A 10,374-nucleotide genomic window follows, 5' to 3' on the forward strand; every position below is an offset into this window, starting at 1 on the left:
TTGTAGCTGGTGAACCCTGGGGAAGGGCCTAGAATGTAGCATGTTCTATACTTACTTTGAAACTATATTTTACATTGAACATTTTGCTACCAAGCCCAGTCTGAGAAACTACTCCATTTCCTCTTTACCTTTCTAGGGAATGTATGCTACTGAGCATTCTTAATTCTCGGTTTCACAACCTCTGCTCAGGGAAGTGGAACACCATTCTGTTTGGTTACAGATGGGGAAACAGACGTGTTCAGGGCCTTGTGCCTGGGACCTTGCGGGAGATTGACAGTTAGTCTTGGACACCAGCGAATCACAGGGGCGTCCTGGAAGACTGTGGGGTGTCAGCTTCTTCCACTGCTCCTGTCCATGTCTTGCAGACAACACACTGCCCTGTCCTGTCTACTTAGGGACATCGCCATTAGTGTCCACCTCTCCTGTCTCTCCTGATTGCTTTCTTTTCCTCATGATCTCTCTCTCTCTTTTTTTTTTTTTTTTTTTTTTTTTGAGATGGAGTCCTGCTCTATTGCATAGGCTAGAGTGCAATGGTGCGATCTCAGCCCACTGCAACCTCCACCTTCAGGGTTCAAGCGATTCTCCTGCCTCAGCCTCCTGAGTAGCTGGGATTACAGGCACGCACCACCATGCCCAGCTAATTTTTGCATTTTGAGTAAAGACAGGGTTTCACCATGTTGGCCAGGCTGGTCTCAAACTCCTGACTTCAGGTGACCTGTCCATCTCAGCCTCCCAAAGTGCTGGGATTACAGGTGTGAGCCACTGCGCCCAGCCTTGTCATGATCTCTTATTGGTTTTGGGAGAAGTAGGAAGTTGACTCCCTCAACTAAGAGCTTCAGTGCCATATTTTTACTTTTTTTTCTTTCTTTCTTTTTTTTTTTTTTGAGATGGAGTCTCTCTGTGTCACGCAGGCTGGAGTACAATGGCACGATCTCAGCTCTCACTGTCCCTTCTATGAGAAGACAATGAGCCCAGCATTTTTGGTCCCCATGTCTTTTTATGATGCTTCCAGCACAGTCCCCTGCAGGCCTCTGTCTTCCTGGCTCTACCATGAAGTGTCCGCTGCTGGGGTCACTCTGTTGGGTGCCATCCAAGTGGATGTGGTCATTTTGGTCCCTGCCCTGGCGTTCTAACCCCAGTGATGTGAAGGAAAAAGACCAGCAAAGAGAAGCAGCTCCACAAAACCTGTTTCAGTAGGTTATGTTTTTATTCTACATTATCGGTAAGACAGGGAACAGGGCCAAGACCTCCGCACTCCCGTGGGAAGGACAGTCAGGAGAATTAGATGCATCTAAAGTGGGCACAGGACGGAGGTCGGATCTTCCTGGGAGGTGGCTGGAAAGACTTGGGCTTAAGCCACGGGAGCCAGGCCGACCTGGTTGTTTGCCCTGTCGAAGACAGTAAAGTACTGGCGGATGAAGACATCACCCAGGATCCAAAGCTCTCCAGATTCGGTGGGGACGTCCATGCCCTCGAAGCCGCTGATGCAGCTGCCCTGGCTCTGGAGAAAAGGAGAATAAAAGTGGAGTTGAGACACCAATTCAGCAGTGACAGGCACTGGGTGATAAACATCCAGGGCGCCCTGGTCCAGCTGCAAGGCACGTGCAAGGAGGAGCTTCCTGGCTCAGTGTCCAGGGGCTCGGCTGTTCTTGGCCTGGAGTTGGCCTGTAGAAGCTGTCCACAGCACGATTGGTTTCTACACATTACTGGACATTATCTGGCGTTTCTGGCAGGCACAGGAACCCTGACATCAGCATCAGAGCTAAGGGGCTTGGGGAGAATTCAGCTGGTAGGAAGGAGTGTGAAAACCCTGTTGATGTAGCCTTTTCTCATGATTATTCTGATCCCGACCAGTGGCAAACCGAATGAGCTGTTAGCCCTCTTGCCTTACTAAATCACTGGTCTGTGACCTTGTCTGCACGTCACCTGGGGAGCTTTGAACCCCCGTAGCCCCATCCCATTGCTCAGGCCTTGCCCTCTCCTAATGTAATCAGAATCACTGGGGGAGCCCAGGCGTCAGTGCTTCTTGTTGAGTAACATCAGTCCACTGGCAAAATCAGTTTTCCACCTGACGTTATAATAATAGAAGGGAGAGTTTTCCTGTGGCTCATATAGCTAAAGATTTGCTACCTGGTAGAGACGGTAGGTTTGTCGGAAGCCCCAGCCTATGGAAATGAGGATTTCCATTTGTCCAACCCTTGGTAGCTCTGATGTGATCAGTCTCACTTGGTTAACCTAACCGCACTCTGAGCGTGGGGAAAGCTGCCATGTCTACATTTTGGATGAGAAAACTGAGGCTGAGATGAGTTGTAGCTTGCTGAGAATCAATGGGCTGGTAATTCAGACCCAGGACTTGGACCCAGGCGTCCAAATAGAATCCTCTTTTCCCTTCATTAAACTTTGCTTCACTTTTTCCCTTGGGGGGCTGTATCCGAGTTCTTATTCCTGCGTTTGTTTTTAATCTGTTCCTTCTCTCCGGAGCTATCTGGGGCAGATGTTCGTCTGCCTCTGCCTCTCGGCTTCAGCTCGTGGAAGCGCACCTTCCCTCTGCAGAGGGGGACTCTGTGGCCACATTCTGTGTGAGCCCCTCTAGTGGATGGTCCAGAGCCCCCTCACCTGCAGGATGTAGGCACTGGGTGGCAAAGGGTACTGGACTCCGTTGATGGTGAAGACGATGTCGGGCAGGCTGCTGATGGCTGAGCAGCTGACTACCATCTGGAAAGAGTGGGGTGAGAAAAGTTGGAAGGGTTTTGGTCCTGATTGCCTGGCACACCCACTATTTGAGTGTAGAACAGAGCCGTCGGGGCTGGACTCACCTCGCCGTCTGAGTTCTCGCTGGCTCCGATGTCGCTCTGGATGTTGGCAATGGGGCTGGTTGGGCCGGTCAGCAGAGAGGTGCCGGTGTCAACAATGGCCTGGCAGCCCTCAGCGCAAGCGATGGTCTTTCCGTTCATGGTGATGCTGAGGGCAAGAAGCAAGTGAAGGTTCCTGAGCCCTCAGGGGTACATCTCTCCAAGGGGGAACCAGGAGGTGACCCCAGACATTTCTTCCCCACCCATCCATTGGCCAATGCATGGAATTTCTGTTCCTCTCATTCACACACTCATTCATCCTGCATTCATTTACCCAACAGATATTTTGCAAGTGCCTACTCTCTGCCAGGCATGGGAAACGCAAAGGTAAAGCAGACAGCCTCACAGTTCCAGGCTGCAGGGAGCTCCCGGCCTGGCTGTCAAGATAAGTTATGGTGGCAGAAGGGCAGGATGATAAGCCAGGCATGCGGCAGGGAACAAAACAGGGTCCAGGGTGAGAGGCGGTGGAGGGAAGCAGCCAGGGGAGCAGACACCCAGGGATGCCAGGCAGGTGAAGAGAGAAGGAGGACATCAACAGGGGACGGTATGCGGGGAGGGACAGAGACCAGAGGGCTGGGGCAGGAGTTGGAAGAACTGGTGAAATGCTAGCATGGCTGGGCAGACATGAGGCGATCAATGTGTCCTGGTTTGCCTGGGATGGTCCCAGCTTTAGTACTGAAGTCTTTGTCCTGGGAAATTGTTCACTCTTGAGAAATGACTTCACACAATTTCTTAGCCATTTTGCCCTACTTCTAGACTGAAAGTGACACATCTCCTTGAGTGGGAGGAGCATGTGCTGGTTCCCAGGCAGGTGGTCACCTGGCTTTCCCCAGGGATGCTGGTGGATTGTCCTGCCTCCGTGACTATTAGGAGAGTGGCTCGGCTTCCCAGACAGCTCTTCCTTCCTCCGCCCGGGAGGTGTCTTTCTAGGGTCTCTCTGGCTGAGCCAACTTCCACCTTCTCCCTGGAGTGTTCCCCTGTGTCAGCTGTTCTCGGGGGGATTCTGGAAAGCTGGTAGCTATGAGTCCATAAGGAAATGGGATGTGCGGCCCAGGCCTGGATGCTGTCCATCCATGGCAGTCTCACCTGTCCACGGAGATCTGCCAGTAACCCTCGACAGAAACAGGCACCCAGTTCAGACTTCCAGTGTAGTAAGAAGAGTCAATGTCACCAAATATCACCACGCTGCCACTCTGGTCATCGCTGTGGAAAGTGAGGGAAGAAGACATGAATTTCTCTGTTCGTTCATGTGTGAACATCTGCTGTTGGCTCCTCAGAGCCACCGTTGATAGGGCACTTGGCAGGCTGTCCTGGGGTGTGACCAATGTGGTTTCTTGTCCTCTTAGGCCAGGGCCCACGCAGTGGACACTGTCACTGTTATTGCCACTTACCATGAGGACACTGAGCCTGAGGGAGGTGAGGCCACCTGCCCAAGGTCACACAGCGGGGAAGTGGTGGAACTACGTTTAGAAGAACACGGGTCTTTTAGGTTGAGTGTGTGGTTTTCACCGTGGTACTCACTCTAGTTGCCATGGCGACCCCAGGGATGTGAATGGGTGACAGTGTCGGCTCTTAAGGACTTGATGGTAGACATGTCTTGTTCTTAGCTGGGAGGAGTTTCACCCCCAGGGGAATGTATTTTTTAGTAGAGACGGGGTTTTGCCACTTTGGCCAGGCTGGTCTTGAACTCCTGACTTGTGGTGATCCTCCCGTCTCAGACTCCCAAAGTGCTGGGATTACAGGCATGAGCCACTGCGCCTGCCCAAGTGTATTCACTTTCTTTTTTTTTTTTTTTTTGAGACGGAGTCTCGCTCTGTCGCCCAGGCTGGAGTGCAGTGGCACAATCTCGGCTCACTGCAAGCTCCGCCTCCCGGGTTCACGCCATTCTCCTGCCTCAGCCTCCCGAGTAGCTGGGACTACAGGCGCCCGCCACTGCGCCCGGCTAATTTTTTCTATTTTTAGTAGAGACGGGGTTTCACCATGGTCTCGATCTCCTGACCTTGTGATCTGCCCGCCTCGGCCTCCCAAAGTGCTGGGATTACAGGCGTGAGCCACCGCGCCCGGCCTGTATTCACTTTCAATGGCATCTTTGGGGGCCAAGTACGACAGAACTGGCACTGGGGGGCAAATGGCTGATGACATTTGAGTTGTGCACATCAAGGGACAAAGACGCTGGTAAATGAGGTGGAGTGCACATGGCCCATCAGAGAGAGACTTGGCACTATCACTCTCCAAAGACACATTTCTCCACCCTCAGACATTGACTTTCCAAATCCCTTGCTTCCCAAGACCCTCTCCATCGCAGCCAGCCTTGAATAGCTCCTGCTGGGCCAGAACACTGTGACCTCTGGAGGGGGAGGTGGGAGGAGGCCCCTCTCTACCCAACTTACGCGCTCAGGTAGACAGAGAAGAGGTCCTGAGAAACCAGGCGCTGGTTCCAGATGTTGTCAAATACGGGTGTGGCCCCGGACGAGGAAATGCTGGGGTAGGCCAGCCCCAGGATGCCGTCGAAGGGAGCGAAAAACAGGAAGAAGCCGGGTTCGGTCTCGCTCAAGCCGAAGATCTGATTGGTGTCCGAGATGCCTCCAACCTGGGTGGGGGAACCGAGATGATGTTCACACTCAGGTCACGTTCACTGAGCTCTGGGTGCCAGCCTCAGGCCCACAGCTGCCCTGGTTCATCCCATGCAGGACTTGGCTTCCAGGGCATCAGCCCGGAAGGAGGGGAGAGGGACTGTCTCCTGGAATGCTTGTTCCTCTGCTGGAGGTAACCATGGCAGCTGATCTGCAGATGGCCACGGTCTATGACTCAGTGTGAGATTTTGCTGGAGAACAGATTCACTGTGTGTTTGTGTTACGGATGAACAAATGCAAAGCAGACCCTGGGCGAATCAGGACCTTTGACCCCTGCCATGCCCCAAAAGTAGCAGAGAGGGCTTGTGGAGATTTGAGGACATGGGGGGGCTGCAGGTCGGGAGAAGGAGGAAGAAGAGGAGGTGCTAGTAGAGAATTGAGCCTTTACGGACTCTCCCCACCCTCCATAACATTCTGCTTGGGTGGAGCTGAGGCTGGCTTATGGCTCCCGGCAGCCCACCCTTTTACTCACTGCCACCCGAGCTAGCAACGTCTGTGACATCTCTGCTGCTTCTCCCCGACCTGCACCCCCAATCAGGTTACTTTTGTGATCACCGAGACTCATCGTGCTGGAATAAGCTTATTCTGGGGGTGCCTGATGGCGGGATGCAGCAGCAGCCTGCAGGCGCCCACCTTGACAGTGTCATATCCGAGGATGCCTGTCATGCTGCCGGTGCCGTAGGTGATGGAGAGTGTCTTGCTGGTGGCCCGGTATGTGGAGGAATCCTGAGGGTTGAAGAGGTTGTGGTCCACTGCAAGGGCAAGCGGTGATTGTTAGTCTCTGAGAGCTGGGTGAAGGTCATGGGCTGGGATGTCTTCCTGGGATGGGGTGCCCTGGCCCCAGGAAGGGCTCTGGACGTGAGCAGTGACCTTTCCCCCTAGACCCTTCGACCCCGAAAGACCCCAAATTCTGTCCTGTCTCATTGAACTCAGGGACCATCCTCTGGGCTTCCTGGAGTCCCCCCCCCCAGGCTGACATTGAGCCGAGTAGGCCCGTGGCTGTCGAGTGACAAGCGCTTTCACCCTCCAGCCCCTGGCCGGTGCTCCCGTTATGATGTGGAAGAAGCCAGTGGCACCTCATCTTAATTAAAACTCAGGCGAAAACACTAGAAGAGGAAGGAACCCGCAACACACATTGTTCATGACTTTCAAAGACAAACTGTCTTTCATTAGCAAACCAATCATTTTTTTTAAAATTTTTATTTAAAAAAAAAAAAAAAAGGAGCTCAGCACTCACCTCTAGCCTGTCCTAGCCAGGCTTTGGAGCCATTTCCTCACACTGGACTCTTTCCTGGCGGGCTATTCTACAGCCCTTTGGCCTTGTGTTGCTTTGGGCCCCTACATTTCCTCTCCCAGGCTGTAGTTATTTTGGGGAGCTTCTCTCTGCCCTCCGACTGGAAAGTCTTTGACCGCAAGGATTATATCGCTCATCCCTTTACCCCATGGAGCACCTGCGCCCAGTATTTGGCACGTAGTCGGTGCTCAGTAAATGCCTGTCGAGTGGCTCCAGCAGGCTTGAGGTGGGAGCTCTCTGAAGCCCACGGGTGTCCAGGGTTCCCCAGGGTCAGCTGGGGCTGGGGAGCAAGAGTGGGGTGGGGCGGGCTGGGAACTTACTGCAGGCGAGACTGGAGCAGTAGACTGAGGGCACCCACAGGTTGGAGGATCCGGTGTCAAAGACGACGGTGAAATTCTGGGCAGGGGTTCCAATGCCGATAGTGCCGAAGTACTCCGCCTGCCGGGGCGGGGACAGGGCAGTTCATGGACCGGGGTCTCTCTGTTGGGGCCTCCCTAGGGACTGTCTCTGGGTCATCTCCTCGGTCCACCTCTCTACCTTTTCCTTCCCTCCTCACAGTTCTTGTCTTTCTCTTCCCAGCCACTGTCTTCATCCTTCAAAGCCCAGCCCTGGCGTCCCTTCCTCCTTGAAGTCTTCCCTGATTGCTCCCCCAGTTTACCCTCTGCTCTCTCCTAAGCACCACAAGCACCTAACAATCTGCTGCTCCCTCTTCAGCTGTTGTCTTGTTTGTCAGTCTTCCCATCCTTACAGCACATGTTCTCAGAGGATGGGGGTGGAACCTTCTAGCACCGGGCAAGTGACAGCTTAAGTGCTTGTGCCTTAAATTGTTCATCAGAAGCTAAGCAAGCCACCTAAAGATGGAAACCTGGCCGGTTTTCTTATTTCTACCTCTAGATGTGTACAGCAGGTTGCAAGAAAGGGCATTGCCAGTATTTTTCTTCTTTTTTTTTTTTTTTTGAGGCAAGTCTCGCTCTGTTGTCCAGGCTAGAGTGCAGTGGTACGATCTCGTCTCGCTGCAGCCTCCGCCTCCTGGGTTCCAGTGATTCTCCTGCCTCAGCCTCCCAAGTAGCTGGGATGACAGGTGTGTGCCATCACGCCCGGCTAATTTTTGTATTTGTAGTAATGACGGGGTTGCACCATGTTTCCAGGCTGGTCTCAAACTCTTGACCTCAAGTGATCCACCCACCTCAGCCAACCAACCAGTATTTTTCCTCTGAGTGGCAGCATTTTCCCCCTTGCCGGCTCTGTTCTTGCCACACTGGTCTGCTTGCTGCTCCTTGGTGATGAGCAGTCCCTCCTGCCCTAGGGCCTTTGCACTGGGTATTCCTTGTGCTAGGAAAATGTTTATTCTAGATCTTTCTTTGGTTGATCCTTTTTTCAAAAATCAATCATTCAGGTCTCTAGTCAAATGTCCCCTCTGCCAACAGGCCTTCTGTGACCACTTTATCTAAATATGCCCCCTCTCGATCTTCTTTTTCCTCGTACTCCAATTAATTAATTTGTCTTGGCCCTCATCATTACCTGAAATTATCTTCCACGCTTGTTTATCTGTCATCCCCTGTAGAATACAAGCTCCAGGAACTTTGCTTATTCACCATCATTTTGGCAACTTGCATAGCCTCTGGCCCATAGAGAGGTGCCAATATTTGCTAAATATTTGTTAACTAAATAAATGTGCTAACTAAGCCTCTTACCAAGGGCCTGCCAGACCCCATGCTAAGCACTCCAGAAACATGATTGCGTGAATTCCTGGCAACAACCTCTGTTGGTAGATATTAGTGTTTCTGTTTTCCAGACCAAGAAACAGTCTCAGAGGATTTAAATGTCTTGGCCAATGTCCCGTGACTTAGAGGCGCTGGAACCCACATTTGCACCAGGTCTGCTGGATGGCAGAGGCCAATCTCTGAACCACAGGCATCACTGCTCTGTGCCCTGTGCCCCGTGCCAGGCACAGAGGGGACATACGATATCTGTGGCAAGGCAGGGTGTTTGCTGTCGGGTCTCAAATCATAAAGTCAGAGTGATCTTTCTGAAACTCTGATCTGATTTTGTCACCCCCTGTTTGAGATAAATCAGTGGCAGTTAGGATGGAGCCTCTCTCCGTCCACCCCTCGGCTCCTCGGGCCGCAGTCTGCAGCACCCTTCTTCCCTCCCTCTCGGCTCTCCTTCAAATGCCCTGTGCTCCCGCCTGCACAGGGTTCGGCACAAGTGATCAGGCTGTGCGGAGTTCTGTCTTCTTCTCTTGGAAATTCCCGCTCTTGCTGCTCGGCTCCCGGGAGGCTCCCTGCCCAAGTGGCCGACTCTGGCAGTGTGACACCTTCACTCTGTGGTCCTCCTGCTGCCTGTTCTTCTCATTGGTTTGCAAGACTCCTTGATTACTGTCTTTCTCTCCTCGGCTATGACTTTGCTCACTGCTGTTTCCTCCTGAGCCCCACAGAGGCCCTGACATATAACAAGGCGCTCAGAAGAAATGAACATTGCATGAATGAGTGAAGGAATGAATGAATGAACAAGAAGCAACAGCTCTGAGTGTGAGCTTTCCTGCCTGCCCGGGGCCACTGACATCAAGGGGGAGACCCTGGTTCACTGCCTGGAGCCTCAGAGCCCCGGCCCGTCCTCCAAGACCCCAGGGAAACTCTCTTTCCTGCGGGCGAAGTCCTCAGAGCCGGTCCCACCGCTTGCCCACACACTCACATCCAGGTAGTTCTCCAGGGGCTGTTCGTCTATCAGGGTGGGCGCCTCTGCCTGGGGGAAGTACTTCCTGGCTGGGTTGCGGTTGTGCTTCTTCAGGAAGTCCTTCAGCAGGCCATGCTCAGACAGGTTGCGCCTCAAGGACTTCTTTCTGACGAGGGGGACCCTGTGGTTTGGAGGAGGAAGAGGAATTAGGCAAGGATTCTGCTCACCAAGTGCTGTGGCAGCCCCAGAAGGGAAGGGAAGCTGGTCTAAGAGAGGAAGATGGAAGGAAGGGAGGAGTTCCCACGTCTGTGCAATAATGCAAAGACGTTAAGTTGACTAGGGCTGGAGCTGGGAACCAGACTCAGGCTGGGCCCGAGTTTTAACCAGGTCTGCAGAGCTGCCTCCCAAAGGGCAGAGAGAGAGGCAGAGAAGGGGCATGGAGACAGCCTAAGACAGAGAGAGAAAACAGGGACGAAGGAAGACATGGGAGGAAAGAAAGGTGATGATGGAGGCAGCCGTCTTCACACCCATGCCACCCGGACTCACTTGTGGATGATGCACTCAGAGAGCGCCACCAGACCCAGCAGCAGCAGCCACTTCATGGTTCTTCCCAGGTCCAAACTCCAGGGAGAAGCAAGACGGGAGGAAGGTGCAGAGCAGCTGCATGAGCTGCCCCTTATATACAACTTGGGTCCTGCCTTATCGGCCTCTCGGAAAGTCACCCGTTCCCCTGATCCCAAACAGAAAAGCTCGTGATAAGATTGTCGCTGCCCCGAGCCAAGTTCTGAGACTGTTCCAGTGGAGGCACTTTCCATTGTAACCTTGCGCCATTGTGGTGGTGGTGGGGGAGGTTGCCATGGGGGTGGACCGGGGGGAGAGAGAGGAGCAATGGCCTGGAGGCTTAGTTTTTCTTTTCTTT

The 10,374-nt window shown here is 53.1% G+C and overlaps 1 protein-coding gene across 1 annotated transcript; it reads right to left on the bottom strand.

Moving 5' to 3' along the window:
- Positions 1–1,188: 1,188 nt before the first annotated feature.
- Positions 1,189–10,057, bottom strand: LOC140711884 (pepsin A-4). The gene is made up of 9 exons (XM_073016722.1): positions 10,002–10,057; positions 9,474–9,636; positions 7,100–7,241; positions 6,119–6,237; positions 5,243–5,442; positions 3,939–4,055; positions 2,817–2,961; positions 2,617–2,715; positions 1,189–1,501 (listed from the first exon to the last, which is right to left on the bottom strand). Exons 1-9 carry the CDS (start codon positions 10,055–10,057, stop codon positions 1,352–1,354), a joined length of 1,191 nt encoding a protein of 396 aa, XP_072872823.1. The 3' UTR covers positions 1,189–1,351.
- Positions 10,058–10,374: the final 317 nt, after the last annotated feature.

Source organism: Chlorocebus sabaeus, chromosome 1 (assembly GCF_047675955.1).
Source record: "Chlorocebus sabaeus isolate Y175 chromosome 1, mChlSab1.0.hap1, whole genome shotgun sequence".
NCBI classification, from domain to species: domain Eukaryota; kingdom Metazoa; phylum Chordata; class Mammalia; order Primates; family Cercopithecidae; genus Chlorocebus; species Chlorocebus sabaeus.